The following is a 24343-nucleotide window of genomic DNA, read 5'->3' as shown; positions in this document are numbered from 1 at the left end:
AATAAAGACACAGGATAATTCTTCTTACTAGGTCAAACCAAATTCATAGTTTAATGGCTAACCAATTACCTGTGTTAGAATTAGTAGCTGCTGATGGGTTAATCCTCAACAGTTTTGTGAGGTGACCTATATATGGCTTCAGATTCTATGCACCTTAATTATTTAAGGTGCAAGTAAATATGTGGATATGAATATTGTAATCCTTAATATTGATTACATATATTAATACTATAATAAATGGATAGTTATTGTGTATTTGGTTTTAAAAAGGTGGTTCATTTGAAAATGGTAACCCCAAGAGGAGTAATAGAGAAAAGCTGTGAAGGACCTCGCATGTCAACAGGACCTGACGTACATCACTTCATTATGGGATCTGAAGGTATAAACAAAGCATTATCTCATAACTGCATCTTCATGTAGCTTCTTTAATAGTTTGAAATCTTTAGGAATTTATCTAATGAAGCTATTACAGTTTCCAGTTCCTTGGTAGCATTATTTTGGCATGAATTTTTGTTTATGTGTTGTGGTACCACTTTGCAGCCCTGCCTAACCAGAGATCAGGGCCACGTTGTTGCGGCATTCTCCAGAGGCTCAAAAAGTAGAAGGTGTTTCTTAAAAAATGCTCATAGTGATTGTTTCCATGTTTCTAACACCAAATTTTTATTCTTAATTTCTAGCTTTTAGGAAACTAATCGGTTTTCCAATCATCACCATGTAAACAATAACCAATTACCTGTCAAGAATGACCGGGGGGAGGGGAAGGCAGGCAAACAGAGACAGAGCACTGTCATCCACCACCCTGCGCGGCTGCCACTCTGCCTCTAGCCCTGTGTTGCTGCCACTGCACGCCTGGCCATGCGTAATCCACTCACCTCCCGGTTGTTTTCAGGGCCCAGTGGTGGTGGGGTCTGCTGTGCCCCCCCTCCCTCTTTTATAATATTAAAATTTTAGTTAATTACAATACAGCTTTTATTTTTGGAGGTTTTTTGTTGTAATATAATTTCTTACAGAATGTTCATGTAGGAATAAAGTCTCTGCATCTCCAGAATCATACTGCATGGGGGATAGTGTTGACTGAATATAGCTGACCTAATTCTTACACATAATTACTTAGATAATCAGAATTCCACGGTTTAACTTTGGCATGTCTTAGGAGGCAAACACCCCACTAAATTTAATCAGTACGTTTACAAAAGTGGTATTGAAAATGCCTATTCTTTTAATAAAGGGATATGAGTACAAGAGGCTTTTGGTTTTGTACCTCCAATTTATAAACACTTACATTATTCTAGTTGGTTTTGGTTAGGAGCATTATAGACTTATCTAGGTAGAGAAGATGCTTATGTATTCCTGTACATTGAGTGAAAAGGAGTATATTTAAAAACTGGAAGTTTCTGAATGGGCAGATGATGATGCATTACTTGATCATTTTATTTTTCTTTTCTGTTCCAAATCTTTTGATATCCTTCTTCTCAAAAACAACAAAAAAGTCTTTTAACACAGTGACTCCTTATCTTTTCTCTTTCTTCACGTTTAAATTTCCCCCTGGGAAGGAGTCCATATTAGTCTAATCTGTAGCAAATCAGTAGTTTTGTACATTGGTTGTTTTTTTTTAAAGTTTCTAAGCTTTTGGGGACATCTGTTGTAAATCCCATGATATGTATGAAGAAAAGGAAAATACTGTACACAGAATTTTAATGCAAGAGCATCTTAATTCCCTACAAAGAAGTTTTTGTTATTCAATACAGTGGTCTTTCAGTGTTCTTTTTGACAGTTCAGATTACTGTAGCTTGGTGTCTCCAGAAGTGTAAACCTGCAAAACTGTTTGTCTTTAAATTCTGTGCATGAATGAGAAGTTTTGTAAGTGCAGGACTCTTGCATGTGTATTTTGCGGACTGGTTGTTTGTTTTTTTAAGGAAGTTGACAGTTCATCTATAACTCCTCATCAGTATTAATGCATCTTCTCATGTTTGTAAAGTAGGTAAGTTCTCTGAACAGTTCAGTTTAATCTGTTAGCCTTCCTGTACGATTTGGCTGAAAGAGCTAGCTTAAATTTTTCATTTTTTGCCATTTATAGATTTTCCTCTCTGCAGTGATTATATAAATACTATCAATTTCTTTAAGTCAGTATGGAATAAAGACACCCACCAATTGTAGTCTGGTTTTGGTAGGTACTGGGCAAATAAACGGATATATTTGGTGTTGAAAAGTTTTTAACAAACTAGTTGGTTACCAAACATTTTGCATTTTAATGTATATCTGTTTAAAATTCTTCCTAGTCCAATTTGAAATAAGATCAAAGTGAGAGAGACGGAAAGGAAGTGGAAAATTAGGATAAGGTTGAAAAATGGAATCTTACTTGTATCACTGAGGGGCACGCATCGTTTTAAAGTTCAGCACCTTGAACATCTGGGTACTGTTTTTCATTCTGAACAGATCTAGTTACACTACTCTGTGTCACAGTGTGTTCTTACTAGATTAACGTCAGTAAACTTGGGTTATACCTTTGCATAGTATTGCCTTTAATTTTAAAACTGTTAATTTTAGAAATGATTTTGAATTCACATGCCATTCTTTGAAATAAATCTGAGCCATGCAGTTTCAGAAACATCAAACATCAGTTTAATGAATCTAACAAGTGAGAATCTTTAGGGGAAAATGAAATATGTGAAACTCTAATCTATTAACAAGCCAGAAGACAGGAGAAAGTTTGTAACAAATGAATTGATGCACACCTTTTTCTTTTCAAAGGAATCTTTGGAGTAGTTACAGAAGTTACAGTAAAAATTCGACCAGTCCCAGAGTACCAAAAATATGGCTCTGTGGTATTTCCGAACTTTGAACGAGGGGTGGCATGTCTAAGAGAAGTAGCAAAGCAAGTAAGGAGAAGCTTTTTCAAATCATATTATGTTACTCTCTTTCTTGAAACTAATATGCATTTTCCTCATTGTAACACAAGGTGGCACACTAATGCTCTCATTTGCTTTTTTGGTTGATAAGTTAAGAACAGGATGTTATACTCGAGAAAAGGTCAGAGTTCCATTTCATTTTAATGAGTTACACGTGCATGCACAAGGGTGGAATGCTAATGGAGGTGGAATTTGTTTTTTGGGTAGCCTTATCTAGAATAAAGTAATTTGGAAAACCAGGAAAATTTAATTCTGAAACAAGACAGTTGGATTTATAAACCCCAATATAACACGCAAGAAAAAGTATGTAAGGAAAAACATGGCCTCTGCTTATGTCTACAAAGGATGTGCAATATCCCTTGAAACAATGGCCTTTTATGGTGAGTTGGGCCCTTCTAGGGCTTGCATTTTAGTCTTTGGGCATGAACTTTTGAATGAAGAATACAAAAGGCAAAAAAAAAAGCTTCATGTCGCACTATTTTTCCCAAGTACCCAGATTATGCCAACGCTTAATTTTCCTAGCGGTTGTTCTCTCAGGTCAGTTCTTTTACATATCCTCATTCTTCTTGCTGATAACGTAGTTGGTGGGGGGGAGGTAAGGAACAAAAGAAATGGAGAACAGCTTCTGTGCATGGTAAAAAAAATATATATATTTTTGCTATCTACATGGCAAAATATTTTTTAAAGAAACAATTGGAACTTAACTTTTAAAGACTATTCTTGGTGCACTCCAGGAAAAAAAATACTTAGTCTAATTACGTAAACTGTTTTGAATGATTCTAGTTCCAATCCATAAAAGTGATCTTTTTGTTTGTGTGTTTTATATTTGAAATTGCTTTGCTGCTGCTGCTGCTGCTGCTGCTGCTGCTGCTGGTATAAGACTAAAATCCACAAATTGCTTGCTTGCTTTTGCGTCTTCCCCTGTCTCAAATTCCTAGATTCTTTAGTAACAAGAAAACTTCGTGAAACAAAGACATTCCTATAGTTGGTCAATCCTTGTTTCTTTAGCCCTATTTAGAACCTTTTAACAGTCCAGGACAAACAGCCAGCTGCAGAGCTAAACTACATGGCAGATCAGGTTCACAAACCATGGCAGATCAGGTTCACAAAATGGACAGGAAGTTTAAAACAAAAAAACAAACAGCAAAACCCCCCTTATTTCTTCTGGGAAGTACCAGCTCAGATAAGTGAGCATACTTTCTCTAGAACAGTGGTTCTCAACCTTCTTTTTGGTGTGAGGACCCATTTGTAAACATCGATGATCAGTCTCAACACAGTGCCTCTCACTCCTGACCCACTGCCCCTTGGCCTCAGGCCCCAGCCCCCCAGGGTGTGAGGCAGATGGGGCATGGGGTCCCTAAGCATCCCTTTGCTGGAACTCTGCCAGCCTGCAAGGGAAAAACCACAGTTTTGCACATTTTTTCTCCTTTAAAGAAGAATCCATTTTTAAAGTTTGTTCATGACCCTTTCATATATTCTTGCAACCCACTTTTAGGTTGCAACCCTTGGGTTGAGAAACACTGTTCTAGAACATCTACCAGTTGAAGCACCTGGCTACATATTCAATTTAATAAGAACATAATAAGAACAAGCCACAAAGTTATTACATGCTTTGTGGAATGACTTTGACTTATTGCTTGTCTTATCATGCCACTAGTGGATTTAAATGTGTAGCTGGGTCATAACTTAGTGCGACTAACTGGTTAAGCATACCTTAAGTGTGAAGTATATATGGGGCCTGAAAATCAAATTTATTTACACACATTACTTGGGTAACCAACCACTCATACCGATATCCCCATGCCTTCCAAATTCTTAAACTGAATCTGGATTTTGGGTTGTCATCTCCATCTGTTGGCAGACAGTGCAAATTAAATCAAACTTGGCAATAAAATAGGCAGTTTTGAGTTACTGGGCAACAGTCTTTTCTAGATCTCTGAATCAAAATTATGTCTCAGTTGTTGGATCATTATATGTTGACCTATACTTTTGCAGCTGTAGTCACAACTGCCTCCAGCCCTTTCTAGGTTAGTCGAGGGCAGTTTTTTCGCCAAGAGGTACAGCCTGGACAGGTTTCTAATAAATTCCTCACAAGGAATTTGGCTGATCCTCTGAATATCTGACAGAGTTATGTTTCCTCTGTCATGATAACAGATTCATTAAAGGCAAGCTGCAGTGCTCATTTAGACTCTTTGGTTCAAGATTTCAAGTTGAATCACTTATGCAGGCACATATAATGGAGTTCAGGGAGACTTGTTCAGCCTGCAAAGTATTCTTACACTTTAGTCAAAACACCACCACTCAAATTCTGGTGAGCATTATACAGATCGACAAAGGGGAATGAGGTCATTTCCATTATTCTAGGAAACCATACATTTGTGGGGATGGGGCATCTAACATTAGCTGAATTTGATAGTATTCCATATTCTGCTAAATTCCTAAAACAGTTGACAAATAACCTGAGAAGAAGGAGGTCCATTGTTCACAAGTGCAATTAGTCTCCTCCCTAGATAGTGTTGCTAAAATGGAGAGCTCTTTTGTTATGTATTCTTGCTACTTCGTGTTTCCAAAATGTCCAGAGGGAGAAATAAGTCCAGAAACTACAGCAGGTCTGTTCTCTTGTGTAAGTTTGGTAGGAAAGAAACAATCTATTACCATTCCACCAATATCCTGCGTGCTAAGCAGACTTCATCAAGAAAAAGCTCAGATGATAGCTGTAGCTTGGTTATACCTATTCTGGTATTCTAAACTAATACTTTCCACCTCCCTCTTCTAAGTCTACTTTATTGTTTTGTAGAGTCAAAAGCAGCTGTTACTTGGGTGCTTTGAATTATTCCTATAAGGGTTTACCTGGATGCTATCACAGCATATGACCAGTCTATTCATGTTATTTGAATGGCCTTTTGAGCAGGGGCTTTTCCCTGCCCAGCTCTGTGAGTGTGGAGCTGAGTGGGGAACAAGCTCCAGAGACTGTTCTCCCCCAGTTCTGTGCTCATGGAGCTGAGTGGCAAACAGGTTTCCCTGCCACCACCAGCAGGGAGCTCCCAGCCTGAGCTTCAGGACTATGGGGCTGGTGCTGGTGCTTTTGTCTCCCAGCCTGAGCTCTGTGACCCTGGGGCTTGGGCTGGGAGACCTTTATCTCCCAGCCTCCTGGTCCCTGATTGCGGTTGCAAAGCCAGGGGCTTGGAGCTCCCTGCTGCTGGGGCAGGGGGATATAGTCCCCACCCAGTCTCCTGTGGTAGAGCCTACCCCAGCAGCAGGCAGCTCCCCGGGGCAAGGAGCAATCTCCTGCCCCCTGATGGATGGCTGACCAGGACCAGGTTTTGCTCCCAGGCAGGTGTCTACATGAGTGCTAAGGCACTGTTATTAATCTCATATAAATTTGCTACTTTTATTTGCAGGTAGCAAATTTACTTGGGATTAGGGAGATTTACTGTGAAGTAAGTACATGCACGTGTAGACACATATGCTTACATAGCAGTAAACTATGCTAGTGTGAAGTTAAGCTCTCATGTAGACACACCCAGTAACAGGCATTTAGGCCTGGTTGTGCCTCAGGTGGGCACAGGGCGCAGGTACAGCCCCAGACCAAACATTTCTAGTTTAAGGATTCTGGGCTCGTACGCAAAGCTGTCTCAAGATCCAGTAACTGTACATAGCTTCTTTCTACCATATCACACTTGTGATAATCCAGAACATGATTCTGTATCTAATAAAGCCTTTTCCCATAAAACTGTGTTGATTGGCTTTAACTATTACCATCCAATACATTTTTACTGATATCTTTTGTCCTTTGTGAACCTTTTCACAGTTTTCCTTGTGAATGTTAGGCTAACTGATTTTATAGCTTAGTTGTTTCATCTTGGTTGCCAGTATTTAGAAAGGGTACAGCATAAGCTGTTTCCCAGTGTTTTGGGATTTCTCCGGCAGTGGAAATCTTTTTTGTTTAAAGATCACCCTAATGGCTTCATCCTTTAGCCAATCCTTCTAATACTATTGGGTGTAAATTACCCAGCTTTAGGTAGATAGTAGTTAAATGTTAACAGTGGTTTTTGAATAGTTTCTTACTGATAAAATAAGCATTTTAAAGATAGATACATATCTATTTGGAATACAGCAAAGATAAAATATTTATTAAATATGTCTGCTCTTCAGCATTATAGTGATTTTACCATCTGTCTTTTATTATGCTGTTTGTATGTGTGTAAAAGCAGTATTTAGAGAATCCCTGCTTAAATTTGCTGGTTAAAGTTTATCATTTCTAACTGACCTATATTTATTGCCATTAGCTTCTCTACTTCCCACACATTTTGTTTTTGTTTTTTATTGTTGCCTCCAGTGCCCCTCTTATTTAGGTTAATTTTAACAAAGATGCTATTATACTGTGTTTGGGGGAGGGGAGGAGAGGGGACACCTACAATCCATTCCTAAACAAATCCTAATTTTCCCTCAGGCCTTTTTGTTTAAAAAGTTCTACTCATTCCATTTTTGCTCATGTTCAAGTGTTACCATTTTAAAGCACCCAGCATCTATTTTTACCTTTTAGGACTATTTGTTTGCATATGCATTTTGAATATTTGCATATAGAGCACCAATAATATAGTTTAGTTGACCAGTTATTTTTTCTCATCAGATGGAGGTTTAATATCTAAACCTAATTAATATAATCTTATGCTAGTTTTCCTTGAAATTTCTCAAACTTATAGATACTTTGCTAGTACCATCTTGAAAAATCCCAACATACCATTCTTTGTTCTCCAGTCTTCTTTCCTGTCCCCTCTCCTTCTTCCTTCCCAGATATGAAGTCCCCCTGTTAGATGTAATGTGTAAAAACAAAAAAACCCAAACGCCTTCCCCCCCCCCCCGAAAACCCAAACCACCACATTTGGATAAGGATCAGGTTATGCTCTTCCTTGCTCTTATATGATGGTTTGTAGCAGGTGTTTGCCAGTAGTTTGTTTTTTCTTTGTCAGTTGGTAGCTGGGCTATCAGCTTTGCATGAAATTGTCAGAAACTCTTAACTCAAGTAGCTTTAACTCCATGGGCACATGCACAACATAAAGCCCAGTTGCTTGAGTCTCTTGGAGGACTCAGGAGTGTTGTATTGCTGTCAATTTATTTTATTAATCTGCTGAGCGACATTCATGGTTAGCTTTTAAATTGCCAAAATTCTTGGGACTTGAACTTCAGCAGCTGGCTTGGAATGGATTGATTGCTTGCTTAGTTGTTTCCAGTACTGCTCCAGATAAACTGTGATCAATTGATGTCTAAAACACTTATAGATAAAATGAATCCCCAGTGTCTGTAATAATAACTACTGGGAAGGCTAGCTGCTTCATTTGCTCATTATATAGATTCATAATGTTGACCAGGAGAGGAATAAGGCATAAACTGTTCAATATGATTCTTTGTCCCTGTAAACTTGTGAAAAAGATGTCTTCAGAAACCCTTGGAGGCCAAGCAAAGCTTTAGGCTGGTAAAGGTCAATTTATAGGCATGCATATATTCGCATCTCTACCTTTTACAGAGCTGAAGCACTGCAGAGGGTTTTGTGTATAGCACCACAGGCATAAGTTTAAAATAATTCTGTTTTTTTTGAGGTACTTTTAAACACTATTAAAGCTAAGACATTGATATATCATTGTAAAATAGAGATTTTTTTTTTTTTAGATTTTAAGACTGAATATTCTTTAATTTAGTCTTTTTGCCGTAAACACACTGGAACTTTTCTATATAAGGATAACTGAGGATTTAATACTGTGCTCATAAGCTATAACGTTAAAGCTGATTTCTGCCTTGGCTTTTGATATAAAAGGATGAGTGTCATAGCTTAACTCTTTTCAGCATAATTTGTATTTACAATCTTTTTCTTTTTAAGAGATGTGCTCCTGCATCAATTCGCCTTATGGACAATGAACAATTTCAGTTTGGTAAGTTCACAAATACCCTATCCCAAATTGAGTGTTTCATGGTGTCATTCTAAGTATAATATCTTAGTTTTGAAGTCCAAGTCTGTATTCTATTTGGAGTTCAATCTCTGCCACTTACAAAGTAGAGTTCCTGTTTCTAAACATAATAGAGATGGAAAATTTATACTTTGTCCTTTTGCTGTTGGACTGCCTCAAAAAGTTGTCAGTTGGATAATAAGTCCTTCCTTTGGGGGGCGGGACCTGCCTCTGCACGCACCCTGGGAGGCACAGAGGGGCATGTGTTCCCAGATCTGCACAGGGACCAAATATCCTTGAAATCTGATATGCTACACAGAGTGTAGAATCCGATTAGTGGACTGAATTTGGGACCATTTGTGAGCTATGTGTTCCCAAGAGAGAGATCCCCAGCCCTTCCCTTTTTCAGATTTGATAGTCTTCTAATTCCGTGCCAAAAGATTGATAAATTAAGGTGTGGACCCTGATACGAGAGCTTGGACTGCAAATGATCTTGGTGTTTACCCTGGTTTGTACATGGCACGTCCTCCCCCTTTTGGGAAAGCAATATTGAACACAGTATTCAACATGGCTACTGCCTTTTACCTCCACAAGTATGTATGAATTTAACATTTATGGTTGGCAGGGACCATGCCCCTCTGGGTGTGTCTCAGTCCTTCTGGCTCTCCATTCGAGTCAGAAGCTGGGTGATTGAGCCACCCTCAGTGCCCTCCCTTATTGGGAGCCTTGGCATTATGGGGGATTGAACCCTTTCCCTCTCACCCTGTGCATACTCTGGTATCTGAAGAGGTTTTGCAACATCAGTGGAGTTTGGTCCCTCTCTTTCCCAGTACGAGTTGAGAACTCAGGCCCTGAATTAAACTGAATTTAAAGCCCTGAAACATTAGGATTGGAGGTGGGGAGAGGGCATGGGGGGGTGAGGGAGAAGACAGCCTGAATGTAGAGCCCTCCAGATGGATTAAAGACATGCTAGGAGGACAAGCCAAAACAGATATGTGAGAAAAATGGTCCCATACAACACACCCCCAGAATATAATATACACTTTGTTTTTTCTTCATTTTGGCTTTCAAAAAAAACCCCAATCTTTCCTTGTAGCAAGTAACCTGAGTAGCAGCAGCTTAAGGACCCAAGCCCACTCATTGTTCTTCTCCCTTTCAGTCACTGCAGATCTCACTTTGTTTCACCTGCAAAGTGGCAGATTCCATCCTTGCTCACCGATCAGTATTTCTCACCAATAATGCACATTCCAGTTTCAAAGAGCTGGTTTTTATGAAATCACTACATGCATGTGAGGAATTTATGGTATTTTGAGGGAGTGCATGTTTATGGTATTTTGAGGTAGTGGGCCAAAAAGTTAAAGAAGGGAAGTGGCCTGTTTTCTCATATGCTTCAGTGCCATAGCCACTGAATGATCAAGCTGTCCATATTTTTGGGATCTGCATTGTGTTTGACTTCTGTTGCCCCATTTAATGTCATGCACCAATCACTTCAGTGAATGACTTGGATTCCATTCTACTATGACAAAATGTGGAGCACAGGGGATGAGCATGTAACAAATCTCATTGAGCATGTCCAGATGTAGGTGTGACTTGTAGCACCACAAACCTCTTTTTGGCACCACAAACCTTATGCAGTGCACTGAGTTAAATGTGTGTGATGCTGTGTATTTGCAGCAGAGGGGCAAAATGTGCTACTGGGATTTCCTGGTAATAAAAAAAACTACTATGGAAAAGAAACCAGTTTGCACCGAGACAAATGCAGAGACAAGGGATCATCTAGTTCAGGGCTTCCTGCTGTATGCTGCAGAGCCCCTTCACTGAGGCACACTGCTTGCTCCCCTGTCTCAAGGCATGCTGCATCTCATCCAGCCACTCCGAGCCTGTGCGCCTCAGTTCGGGAGCTTTGTCACTGGTTTGGGTGCAGCCTGCCTCAGTTCAGGGGTTCTGTAGCTTGCAGAGACTGGGGAACGCCCTGGCTGGCTGGGGCACAATGTGCTTCAGCCAGCACATCCGTCTTCCCCCCCCCCGAGCACATGGAGCTTGGTTAGGAGCTAGGAGGAGCCTGCCACTAGGGCTGTGTGAAGCTTCAGCAGCCAGTCTGATTTGGAGGAGATTCAGCCTGATCTTGGTGGTCAAATCTCCAAATCGAATCAGGAGACCCATTAAAAGTTCTGAATCAGATCAGAAACATCTGAATCGATTTGGAGAGACTTGGCACTGATTCAGAAATTCAGCCATGGACTAAAAAGGCAGCAGTCCTCAAGGACCCTGGACACAGCTGCCTCCAGCTAGTATGTCTGTTGTGGGGAGGGAAGGGGTGTGGGGTGAGGCAGATTAGCACTCCCACAGCAAGGGAGGGATTGTGGCTGGGGCTGGGACAAGCTACCCCGCCGGAATGGGAGGTGTGGGACCCAGGGAGGGGGGGGCTCCTACCACTGTATGCCACTGATCCAGGAGGGCATAGGAGTGAGCATGTGCTCCTGGGTCTGTGCAGGGCGTGCTGGGCCAGGCTGCACTTTGGGAGGCTAGCCCTAGTCTCCCACCTCCAAGCTGTGTTCTGCAGGGTGGGTGAAGCCAGGGCTGGGCTCTGGGCAGCTAGCTCCAGCTGCTGCCTGGAGCACAGCCCTGGCTCTGGCCAGCCTGCAGAGTGCAGTGGGGTGGGGGCTATGGGAGGGCTGCAGACATCCCTGCTACTGGCCCCTCCTCAATCTGGGTGCACGCGCCTGCCGTCATGCCTTGCCACTACTTGTCCAGTCAGGTGCAGTGGGGTGGAGCCGCGGCTTGTCTGGGAGGCACAGGGAGGCTGGAGCAGCTTCCACCGCTGCACACTGCTTGTCCAAGTGTGCAGCATCTTCCCAAATGAAGTGGCACCGTCCCATGCCTCCCCACCCCAGCTGGGTGAACGGCAGGAGGGCATAGCCCCCGCTTACAGTGCTGCCGCACCTGCATCCTGCACCCACCCATCCAGAGCGCAGCCTGGCCAGATCCAGGGGCACATGCCCACTCCCGTGCCCCCCTGGACTGCAGTTCATGACGGCATGCAGTGTTAGGAGCCCCCTTCCCCAAGTCCCATGCCCATCTGTGGCCGAATCTCTGAGTCGGCGCCAGGTTTTCAGATCCAAATTGGAAAAATTGAATCGGGACAGTGATTCACATCACTGAATTGAATCACTGTCCCTCCCAATCGAATTGAATACTTGCTGTTTTGCACAGGCCTACTGGCCCATGCATGGATGTGCACTGCAGCACAGATTTGTGCCGCTACCATTCGTGTTGCTGTAAGTGCACGGCCCTGTTCATCTGGATGTGGATGTTGTGTTCTTTACCTCTACATAGCCACATCAGAGTCCTAACTGCAAAACTGGCTGTTAAATATAACTCTACATATTTAGGAAGCTGGAGCAATTCAATGACCAACCTCTTAAACACAGTTAAGGTTCTCTCTCTGGTGTTTTGATACTTTGGAAGGGCAAAGTTCAGTAAAACTCATTTCTGAAAACCAAACTGCATGCAGCCATGCAACCTGATCTCTACAGTCTTGTGTGCTGTCCCTATTATGTGCACATAACCCGTTCTGTTTTTGAACTGTTCTTAACAGGAGCTGCCTACACCTACATTGCAGCCAAACAGTCTGCTAAATTAGGCGTGTCCAACTATGCAACAGCAGTGAAAGTCTTGGCTTCTGCTCCCTTCTTTGGCTTCTGCTGCCTGCCTCTGCCCCAGAAATGCTGTATTGAGTCAGACAAATGGCCTATCCAGCCCAGCATCCTATCTCAGACAGTGGCAGAAGTAGATTCTCCAGAGGGAGAGCGCTGAACCAGACATATCTAAAGTGAACCATTCTTCTGTTCATTACTTTTCTTGGCATCCACCATCATTTGGTTTAGAGATGCCAGAAGAAATATCTCTCCAACTGTTCCATTTTTATAACTATTATTAGATCTATCATCCATAAATTTGTCTAGCCTGTCCCCCTCCCCTCTTCCCCTTAAACTGGCCACACTTTCTCTCTCCACAACCTCCTGTGGCAATACGTTCCACAACTTAACTATGTGCTTTGTAAAAGAGGTACTTTCTCTTAGTTTTAAACCAGTCTCCTACAATTTCAGTAGGTGCCCCCTGCTTCTAATGCTTTAGGACTTGGTGAATTACAGTTTTGTACAGCTACTCCTCGCTTAATGTCGTAGTTACATTCTTGAAAAATGTGACTTTAAGCAAAACAATGTTAAATGAATCCAATTTCCCCATAAGAATGAATGTAAATTGGGGTGGAAGTTGGGTTCCAAGGTATTTTTTTTGCTAAACAAAAAGACATTATATACATATACAGTATAAGTTATAAATAATTTTAGACAAACAATTTAATACAAGTATAAGTTTTAAATAATTTTATTTTAAAAAAATGAGGATGATTGTGAAGCTTGGTTGAGGTGGTAGAGTCAGAGGGTGGAAAACAGTGGATTGTCCAGCTGCTCCTCTTGCTATTCTTGCTGAACTTTCCTAACTCAAAAAAACACATATAGAGATTTTTGTTTTACTTTCCTTTTTTGTTTTTCCTTGCTAAATTTCTTTATAGCAATTCATTGCATCACCAACTACCCTACTCACTTTGAAGCTGCATTCCCTGTTAGGATCGTCATCACAAAGGATTTGCCAGCCAGTTTCATTCATTTGGAAAGCTTCAGAAAGACATTTGGTAGTCAAAATTCGATGGGTTGGTTCTTCTTCTTCTTGGCCGCCTTCTGTTGCTTTCATCACCTCTAGTTGCATCAGAGCTTCATTGGTTAGCTCTTCTCTGTGTGATTTCAGAAGTTGTGTATCGTTGGCTTCTTCCACCTCGTCAACACCTGCTTTCTTGGCCAACCCTAGGATATCTTTCTTCATAGCGGGGACAACATCTTTTAAACCCTTTTAAGTCACTGACACATTCAGGTCACAACTTACCTTGCGCACCATTCATGCATGCCTGAGTAACTTCAGCCTAGGACTCACCGATGTTATCGATGCACTTGAGGATGTTATAGTCGCACCAAAATTGCTGCATTGTAGGCTTGCCTTCCCCATTGGTGCCTCTAATGAGCTGGTCAATAGTACGACGTAAGTAATACACCTTAAATGCAGCAATGACTCCTTGGCCCAGGGGTTGGATGAGTGATGTGGTGTTAGGTGGCAGAAAGTTAACTTTGACATTTTTGCACGGGTCATCCAGGTTGACTGGATAAGCCACTGTATTATCAATAAGTAATAAAATCTTGAAATCAAGATTTTCCTTGGTTCAGTATTCCTTCCATGCAGGGACGACAGAGAGAGTCAACCATTCTGAAAAAATAGCTCCAGTTATCCATGCCTTCTTATCGGCTCTCCTAATGACTGGAAGGTATTCCTTTAAAAATCCCTTGAGAGCTCATAGTGTTTTGGAGTGGTACGCTGTCAGAGGTTTCATTTTCATGTCTCCAGCAGCATTACCATCTAGAAGCAAGTTAGGTGGTCTATGGCTGCTTTAAATCTGACACTTTAAACTAGTATGTTCTCGTTGTAATAATGCTCCGACATTAACTGGGACATCGTTAAGTGAGGAGTTACTATATTCACTTTGTCCACATCCTTTGGGACTTTATTGACCTTCATCATATCTGTTCTTGGGCTTCTGCTTTCCAAACTGATAAATTCTAGCATTTTTTAATCTCGCCCGCTTTGGCCACTGCTCCATAGTCCTGATCGTTTTGGTTGTCCGTCTCTATACTTTTTTTCTATTTACACTGCATCCTTTTTGAGATGCAGAGACCAGCATTGCACACAGTATTTGAGATGTGGTCACACCTTGGTTTTGTGTAGCAGCATGACTTCCCCACTTTGTTTTCAATTTTCTTTTTAATGGTACTGAATACAGTATTCGTTTTCTTGCTTGCTACTGCACATTGAACTGGTGTTCTTGCAGAACTACCTACAGGGACTCCAAGGGCACTTCCAAGACTTGTAAAAGGTACCCAGCAACCTAGTGGAGATCTGAAATGAGTCATACCTGTTGTCTAAAGGTACACATACTCTCATTTACATACACTGGGGTCAGGCAAAAGGGCTTGATCCCCTCCAGAATGTGCTGAACCTATATTCCTCCAAATAAACTTTCCAAGTGATAGGACAGGAATATCAAGCACAAATCTTGTGTTAACCGTTCTGTAGTTGAAGTGGAAATTGGCTGATGGCAGTGTATTTTTCTCATGGAAGTGTTATGCTGTACCCCCTCTGGAGGGGTGGGGTGCTTGTTCAGGGCCAACATAGTCTTCTTTGGGCTCTGAGTGCCCCCTGAAGCCAAGCAGAGCCTGGCTTCTAGAGCAGGTTGGGAGGTGGGAGGAAGCCCTAGGGCCTAGCTCAGGGACGGGAAAAATGCGGCCCATAGGCCGGATGCGGCCCGCCAAGCCATTCTGTCCGGCCTGTGGGGCTCCTAAAAAAAAATTTGGAAAATTAATATTTATCTGTTCCTGGCAATTTGTCATGCGGCCCTCAATGGCTTGCCAAAACTCAGTAAGTGGCCTTCCGCCTGCAATAATTGCCCACCTCTGGCCTAGCTCCTGAGTGAGGGAGGGACTTTTCCGTCTTGTTAAGGAGAGCAAATACAAGCCAAAGCTCCAAAAATCAAAATGGACAGCTGCTCTTCAACAAAGGTGTTTACTGAGGCAAAGGTACCTAGCCAGAAGTTGTTTGCCTCCTAAGGATTATGTAGTCCCTTTTCTCCCTGATCCAACCTGCACTCCCCTGAGTACCCCAAGTTTACTCAGCTTTTCTTTTTCTAGTCAGCCCAGTTCCTGAATCCCTGCAAAGCCACAGACTGCTTAGGCCAGGAGCTGACTCGCTTCTCATGCAACCTGCTCTGCTGCCTATTGAGGCTGAAGGCAGGGAAAGATGATACCTTAAAGACTAACTGGTTTAGAGAGGTGTAAACTTTTGTGGGCATCAACCTCAGATGCTTGCAGAAATAACGAGGAAATAGTACCCTGCTCTTTGCAAGTCTATTCATAGCATCTGACTTCATGCTAACATGACTAACTACCTCATCTGATTCAGTTTTCATAGAGCCTCCCATGTTTGAAACCAGGAGGCAATCCTATCTGACATGTCAACAAAGTTTTTCAAGTCTCTGTTGGTGCTAGATGTTTAACTTGTCTTTTGCATACAGGCAACTGTGGCCTCACCATTTTTTTTTTTTTTTTTAAACCCAGTGGGGGTCAAGCTTTTTGGTAGGCATGCCACAAATTAGCTCCATATCCTCCCTGAATGCAGTTCTCATCCCTTTCCCCTTCCTGATCCACTGCTCTGCTTTCTGCCCTGTCTACCACTGTGCTGCCTGTCCTGCCTGATCTGCCTTGTTCCACACACAGAGGCTTCCCATGCTACTTGTGACATGTTTGCCATAAGCCACCTTGCTTTAAATCATTCTCTTCCCCCTACCTTCTCCTCCCCCCACCCCATGTTACCCAGAGGGAAACTTAGGCGCACAAGCTTATTACATCATGAACAAAGTTCACAGGAAATATTACAGTAAAACCCATATTTTATCACAGGAAGCGTTTAATTCTGGAAATCATTTACCCTTTAATTCCATAGTTGGGGCCTGTGGAACTTCAGGGAATGCAGAAAGACCTACCTGTCTTCCCAGTTTGACAGGGAGTGTATTATAGGACTAAACAAATGGAGTGATTGGTGATGCCTGGCTTCAGTACGTAAATGAGAGGGGTAAATGTGTAGCCGAGCAGGATTTGAAGTTGTTGTGGCCGTTTTTTTGTTTTTAAAGAACCTGGTATAACAAATTTAGAATTTAAACTTAAATATTTGAAAATTAGTCATCCTCTACTTAAATTCCAGACCATGCTTTATTTTTTTTTATTTAAGGGGTGTTAGTATATTTACTTGATTACAAAATGGGTTCCTCCTTTCCCCCCTCAATTTAACATAGGGCTTCTCTGTTTAACAAGGAGCTTTTCCCCTAGACCCCATTTAAGCTTTAGGGGCAAAAACCTCTAGTGCTGGAATTGAGTACATGGCAGCCTGGGGGGGTGGCAGGCACTTACTGTGGCTCCAGCTCAGCCACTCCTGCCCCTCCCATCCCATCCTCCCTTGCACTGCTTCTGCCCCACTGTAGCCTTGAGACCCCTGCCTGTTCCCCCATCCTAAATTCAGGGTTGTATTGAATTCAGGTAAGTATGGCATTTAGACTTGAATTTTTTTACAGTTTTTCCATAAGCACTTAAAAGCTATATCCCCTGTTAGGTAGCAGTGAAGATTGTAGAGAAGACCTGCACCCTAAATTTATTCTTAAGCAGACAGGGAGCATTTGTTTCTTCTGAAGGTTGCATTTTAATAATTTAATGTTCTTTATTACTTTAGCTAGTACATTGTTTTTGGGTGTTTCAGTGCTCATTAGACATTCATTGAGTATTAAGAGGTGTATTTACTCTTATCTGTATTGTATACAAGGGACTAAAAGAGTAGCCTCTTTTATTGAAAAAAGGAAGGGGCTAACGAATTAATGAAGTTCATGCTTTACTCAGGAGGAAATACTTCTAGAATACTTCAAAAGTATCATGAAATTGTTCATAACTTTTTTATGAATTGGGCTCACAGCATGTAGGCCAGATGTAAGGCTGTTAAAATGAAGCAGTTATGGGAGTTCAGAAGTTGCTAGAACTGAAAACAATGGAGCAAACAGTAAAAAGCTTTCATCTCAATTAAACCTAGTCCTGAGGCAAAGATGTTAATTTAACAGACTCCAAGATGCCATTTATATATTCTGGTAATTTTAGTTCTCCGTATGTGATCAAGGAAGCAATTACTAGTTTTATGTAAAGAATTTTGCACAAGTGACATAACCATTAAAGGAAAAACTCTAAACTTTTTACTTGCTCCCTTTTTGACTATCCATTTCAATGATTTTGGCATAACTTAAAAACTGGTAGCCGGTTTTCTTGGTTTTATGGGGGAGGGTGAGCACTTCATTTTTAAAAAGCTTCCATATACCATGTATTTGAGAACATCTAAAATAGGATTGGTTTTACTCACACACACAATTGAAGATGCTTTATAAAAATATATCGTATTTAACCTATTTCCCACATATTCCTTTTGAATAAATAATAATAAAAAAATTCCTATAATCTCAGTAAAAACTAGTTGTGGGGAAAAAATCTCCTTAAAGTTGCAAAAAATGCTTCCTGTGTTTTGCATATACCTTTACCCAGAAAATCTTTTACTATAGTATTCTACATGGTATGATGAAATAAGACCAAACTTCTGAAGATCTTGTTCTTGCCTTTATAACAATCCTTTATTTTTCTTTTTCACCTGTTCCCCCAAAGGTCATGCTCTTAAACCACAGGTTGCTTCAATTTTTACATCCTTTTTGGATGGCCTGAAAAAATTCTACATAACAAAGGTATTTAACTTTGTTTTCTATAGTAATTAGCACTTTTTAATGCCATGCACAGGTTTCAAAAGACTTCTGTTATACAATCCTATGTACTGAAATGTATGAAGTGTAACAAGTGCTCCAGTATAGAAAGTCCATGTAATGGTGCATTGAAAAATCCCATTGTAGATGAAAAAAGACCTTTGCTATTGAGATTTCCCATTTGAAAATAAACTAAAAGTTAGATTGAGCATTACTAAATGGAAAATCAGTTTAATGGGAGGAAAGGAATGAATTATTGTCTGTACAAAACTGAGGATGTCCTACAATGTGAGTTAGTCCTCCGTAACACACGATAATATATATTTAATATAGACAGTGTAACTGTGATGGAAAAAAGGCTTGTCTGATGACTGATGAGAATAATGCCTAGTATACATGCTTATTTTGGAATAAATCTTTTTTTTTAACTTAATTTACAGGATACTCTTAATCCAAAATAATATCAGTAGGAAACTATGCTGGTATAACTGCTTTTTCACAGCCACTGTTGTGGTTAATAGTCTGAAACCTCAGTGATTCTAGTCCTGGCTCTGCCACAGAATTTAAAAGTTACTGGCTTCTAATCCACTGATTTAACCCTTCAGCATGTAGTTTCCATAACAATACTATATTGTGGAATGATGCTAGTATCTTTCTAGTTAGTTTTAGCTCATCTCTGTCAGGCAGTTTTGCCAAAATTTTAATCCAATATACCTTGAATTTGATTTTTTACTCCAATATAGCAGTACATCTGAGAACTTTGAAATAAACCTGTCTGAAAAGTATTCTGTGAATCTTATTTCTTTAATCACTATGATCTAGAAGTATATTTGCTCATGCAAATGGATTCTTTCATTGTAATGAAAATTAACCATTGTCTTATGTTGTGATGACATACGGGTTATAACATAATAGACGTTTTCTTTTTCAGTTTAAAGGATTTGACCCCAGTGTACTATGTGTAGCCACTTTACTCTTTGAGGGTGACAGAGAGAAAGTTCTTCAGCATGAAAAGCAAGTTTATGATATCGCTACCAAATTTGGGTATGATTTTTGGAATCTAAATATTTGAAATTGTTCCATTTTATAAATATAAATTTGAAGCAAAAAATAATTTGTTAGATCATTTTCATTTTGAGAGGCTTCAGCCCTGCTAGATATTGTACTATTGTGTATATCTAATTATAGAATCCTACATTTTATTAAAGTAATCTTATGCTAGTCATAGAATTCTGTTCTGTAGGCCTATTTATTTTTTGATAGTAGACTAATATTGTCCTCCCTAAAACATGGAAGATGAAATTATAAGGTTAATGCTAACTATTTGGTGATATTCACTATAGTGCGCATATAAGGAAAATTTTGCTGTAAAAGAAAATTGTGTTTAGTCAAAGGAATTTGATGAATTATCTGTATCCCACCCCTTGTCACAGATTTTGTGCTCTTACAAAGAAACAGAAAACAGTTCAGTTCAGCAGCAGGCTGAGTAATGATAGGGAGCTTTCTGTCCATCTGGTTTGATTGATTACTAGCCTAATCGATGAAAACCATGGTAAAAATATCATTCATCAGAAATGCTTTTTATTTCCTTTTAAGCAAACTATTTTACTAGATACTAGTTAAATATATTACTCAGCTTACCAGTATTTTCAGTGCCACTTCCTAAGTATACTTTCCATACCAAATTAATTATGGAACCTGCTCTGCTCTTTACAAATTCCTGTTGTGCTTCGCTTTTGTTCCTAGACCACCTTTTTAGAAGCTTGTACTTTAATTCCTATTTTCCATGGGTGGTTTGGAAAAACAGTCTTTAACATGAACAATTTGACACCGTTCAATGACTTGAGTTAAATAAAAAGTGCTGGATTTTTTTTGTTGAGTGCACTTCATTTCCTTTTCATGTTCTCTTCATGAATGTTTATATAGTTGAAAATAAGGTTGCAAAGTCAGGCACTCAAAAGTTAAGAAATGCCAGAATGAAGGCTACTTGTGCATTCATAAAACAGCTTCCTATGTATGGTAGGATTAATCCATAATTACATGATACCATGACAGACTTTCTTTTAAGCCCCCTTTCTTCATACAGTACATCCAGAACATTTTCCTTGTAACAGGGTGTCACAGGAGCAGGGCAATCACCTGTGATTGAGAGGGAGTTAAGGAGCTGCCAATCACCAGGGGCAGCTCAGGTGCTGGTTGCCACGGCAACCAGATGGGTCAGATGACCGGAAGGGGGCAGGGCCGGGCCTTTATAAACCGCCCAGGCCTGAGCCAGAGTAGCAGTTCCCTTCTGGCAGCTTCAGGAGCAGGAGCTCTGAGGCTGAGCTGAGCGGTCTGAGTTGGTAGTTGCAATCCTACCATGCTGACTGGCTGCGATGATGCCAGGGAGGAGAACACCCTAAGGGGAAGGTATGATTGCAAGCCCTAGAGGGGCTTGGTGTTTGCCTGGAACAAGGAGGCTCTGTGTTTACGTTGTAGCCAGGTGGCTTGAGTTTCGGTTACAGTTTACACCGGAGGACCGGGTGAGGCTGTAGGGGAGTGAGGAGGCCTCAGGGGGGCTCCCCAGCAGCTTGGGGGTTCCCGGTGCCCAGTAGGGGTGCAGTGCCAGCGGGGCACTATTGTTTGTGCTGGCGAGGCGCAGTGCTGTGCCGGAGAGGCGCAGTGTGTGGGGTTGCAGACCCCAGCCCGTAAGGGCGGTGTTTTGCCCGGTGGGGCAGCGGACCTAGAGAAGGGTCAAGGGGCCAGGCACGGCAGCGGCCGCCTGTGCCCCAAGCAGGAAGAGCGCGGTAGAGGCCCCGAGAGGGCAAGGCCCCAGAGCAGGGCATAGAGTGCGCCAGGAGCGTAAGCGGGGTCGAGCGAGGGTAAGTCCCCCAGAAGGGGCTGAGCGCGGGGCAGTGAGAGACCCTGGGAGTGAGGAGGGGCGACTAGGAGCCCTGAGAGCACACACAGGGCTGGGACCTAGTGCCATGTCCCTAGTTAGAATATTCCAACACCATCGGCGAGGCTTGGGCTGCGGTACAGGGGAGGTACAGGAGCCGCAGACAGCGCCCCCTGCCATCGGGGCGCGTACAAATGGGCAGCTTCCCGCTTCATTTCATCATACGTTATTTATGAGTAAGATCAAGTCGTGGCAGGCGAGAATAGGCGGGTGGTAAACCCATTGCAGGAGTCCGGAGCCGCACACGCGGAGAGGTTCCAAAAATGAGACCCCTGTTACACAGGGTTAGGCAGCCTCAGCAATAGGTGGAGCTGCCAGATCTATCTGTAATAATGATCCCTGTCTCTTCTCTCTGGTTCTTGTGTTCTTGTCCACCCACAGTGTAAGCATCTCTGAGAGCTTAATAGACTGTTCTGGTCTTGCTGCCTTTTGCCTCTGACTGCAAAAGTACATGAATCTAACCTTGTGACTAAGTTAGGGTAGTATAAATGTATATATTTGAACACATATTTGAGTTATGCTGAGATGTCTCAAAGGTCTACTTCCTGGAAGATGGAGGGAGTTTTTACTTTAGGAACATGTAACTTAAAACATGCTGAAATTTATTGCCTCTTTTTTAAAGAACTATGGGGAACTCATAATTAGAAATATTTAGTTTGCTTATTAAACCCTGAGAAAACCAATGAATAATCAGTCCTGGTAGTCTTTATTACTTCTAAAACTATACAGTTTCTTCCTGACTGATGCTTCTCTGAACCAGGTAGTCTCCAAGGTGCCATCTTGCCCTACTGTTTTCAAGACAAGTGATTTTTTCTGGTGTAGATTATTTTTCTTTTTAAGGCTAAATATCAAATATGATCTAAGAACTTGGGTAGTGCTGTTGCTCAGAGATTTTCAAAGATGCAGAAAGGTCTGTTTTTTAGCTGAGAAGATAAAACTAGAACTTGAGAAATTATAGCAAATTCAGCAAATCTGATTTTGTTCAAAACCTCAAATTTAATTTATCTTACGGTTCATATAAGCCTGTTGCAGGATCCTTGGGATTTTAATATCAGATAACAAACTTAGTCACTAATGTTTTGTTAAAGTACTAAAGCTAGTGTGGTTGATGGTCAGCAATTTTTTAAAAGCCCAAATATTTTTGCAAATTAGAGTGGAACCTTTTACTTTGTTTCATAAAGCAAAAGCAAAAGCAAAACTGAGGCTGTAACAATTTAAACTAAATCTACAGGAAAAGTTGGCTGAAATTCATAGAAAACAGGATTAAGTGGAGTCTTTTAAACCCCCCCTAAAACTGACACCCTGAAATTTCAATGTAGACTTAAACGCTGCTGATAGATTTGAAAAAAATGGTGCTTTGCTTTAAACTCTGTGTGCCCCCACGCCAAGTCCAGCGTATACCCAAAAGAGGCATCATGTTAGTTTAACCCAGCTCCACAGCATCTGTATAGATCACATATGTCAGTGGGTCTTTTTGGTGCTTTTATTTACAGTTGATTCAATCAGCAATTAAATTAAAGTGCCAAAAAAGCTCCCTGAAACACCCCATCTTTACAAACATAGGGCAAGCTGGGTCAAACTAACAGTCCATCTCTTCTGGGCCTGCACTGGGCTCTGTGCAGGGGCACACAGAGTTTACAGTAAAGCACTAGGTTGGGTTTTTTTATGTCTGTCAGCAGCCCAAGATCTCAGTTTGTCTGTATAGTAAGGTCCTTCAGTTAGTTCTCTCAGGTGAATGCCACACTAAGGAAAGCAAGCATATGTAGCACCCCTGACAGCAACTGTGACTAAATAAATATAAATGCCCTTAATTAGAAATATCCTTTAACAACAGCTATTGCATGGTGCACAACTGTGACTGTAGTGATGAGGTGTCAAGTTCTGGCCCCATGAGCTGGATGAGGGACACTGGGCCTGCAGCCCTGGTCCAGCCTGCACACAGCATGTACCAGCCCTAAGTCTTCCTGTGCATGCAACATGCAGAGCCAGCACAGGCTGCTGCCCATAGTGTACAGGCTGGATCTGGCACTGCAGACAACACAGAGGATCAGCTGGGGCTCAGGCTGCATGTGGTGTCTCTCCAGCCTAGCCTTGCAGCCAGCCCCTTGGGCAGTCTGGGTTGGGCTGCACTGGAGCCAGTCAAAAGGGCCAGTCCAGGAGGGTACCTCATCCAACCCATGCCCTGGACCTCCTGTGCCACATGCAGCACAGGGTCCAGCCCATGCACAGTGTACACTCTGCATGCAGCATGGGGGGCAGGCTTGGGGTGCATGCTTCATGTGGTGTTCTGCTAGAATAGTCCTATGGTCTGGCTGATCTGGACTGGCCCCAGTGCCAGCATGCAGGACCAATCCAGCGGTGTGTGCTGTATGCAGCATATGGGGACAGCATCAGTGCGTGGAGTTTCTCCAGAGATTTATGGGCCAGGTGATATGGGTGCCTGGACTAGACCTTTTTGTCTGTTTGTACTCCTGATATAAAGAATTGGGTTTGGATATGGGTTTGTAATAATTGCACTTTGCTCTGCCCCTTGCTTTGTGATGCTGAGCAGCCCTGATATGCTGGTGTCCTGCGCATGCCATTGCCCCACACTCCCTACCCACAGCCCTGCCGGTGCCCCTCACTCCCTGCCCATAGCCCTCTGAGCCCAGCTCGTGGCCCTCCCTCCCCACCCACGGCATATTTCAATATGCAAGGGTATTAAGCAGGTAAACATTAAACAAAATTCAGCTTTTAAAAATTCGATTTCACAGAGTTTTTGTCTGGTCAGCGACTTAGCACTCCTAGCCTTAAGGGGGGCATGGCACATTGTTCTCCTGTAGCTGGAAGTGCCCTCAGCTGATCAGGGCTCCCAACTGGGGGAGCTCACTGTGCTAACCAGTGAGTGCAGAGTGCTTCACAGACTGGGAGCCCTCACTCCCCACCCAGATCCCCCAGCCCTTCTGGAAGGGGCACCCAGCTGCCAGGGCTGTGGGGTCAGGGACCCAGGTCCACAGCCCTCTGGCCCCCACAGTAGCATCAGAACCCTGGTTGTCACCTGCAGGAGGCAGCAGCTGCTGTGGCGGAGCATGGAGCCTGGCTCCTCCTCCCTCACGAATGGCATGGC

General features: G+C 42.0%; 1 protein-coding gene across 1 annotated transcript in view; it reads left to right on the top strand.

Annotated features, from left to right (window-relative positions):
• The window catches only part of AGPS (alkylglycerone phosphate synthase), a 128400-nt gene that overhangs the window by 60061 nt on the left and 43996 nt on the right, over positions 1 to 24343 (top strand). The window contains exons 10-14 of the mRNA XM_090045377.1: positions 271 to 379; positions 2752 to 2879; positions 8788 to 8839; positions 18208 to 18284; positions 19231 to 19343. Of these exons, the coding sequence (XP_089901503.1) occupies positions 271 to 379; positions 2752 to 2879; positions 8788 to 8839; positions 18208 to 18284; positions 19231 to 19343 (479 nt within the window). The remainder of the gene's footprint in view (positions 1 to 270; positions 380 to 2751; positions 2880 to 8787; positions 8840 to 18207; positions 18285 to 19230; positions 19344 to 24343) is intronic.

Source organism: Crocodylus siamensis, chromosome 4 (genome assembly GCF_052110815.1).
Source record: "Crocodylus siamensis isolate JL-2025a chromosome 4, ASM5211081v1, whole genome shotgun sequence".
NCBI lineage: Eukaryota > Metazoa > Chordata > Crocodylia > Crocodylidae > Crocodylus > Crocodylus siamensis.
Note: the sequence above shows the minus strand (reverse complement) of the source record. Positions and strands in the feature narration are given on the sequence as shown.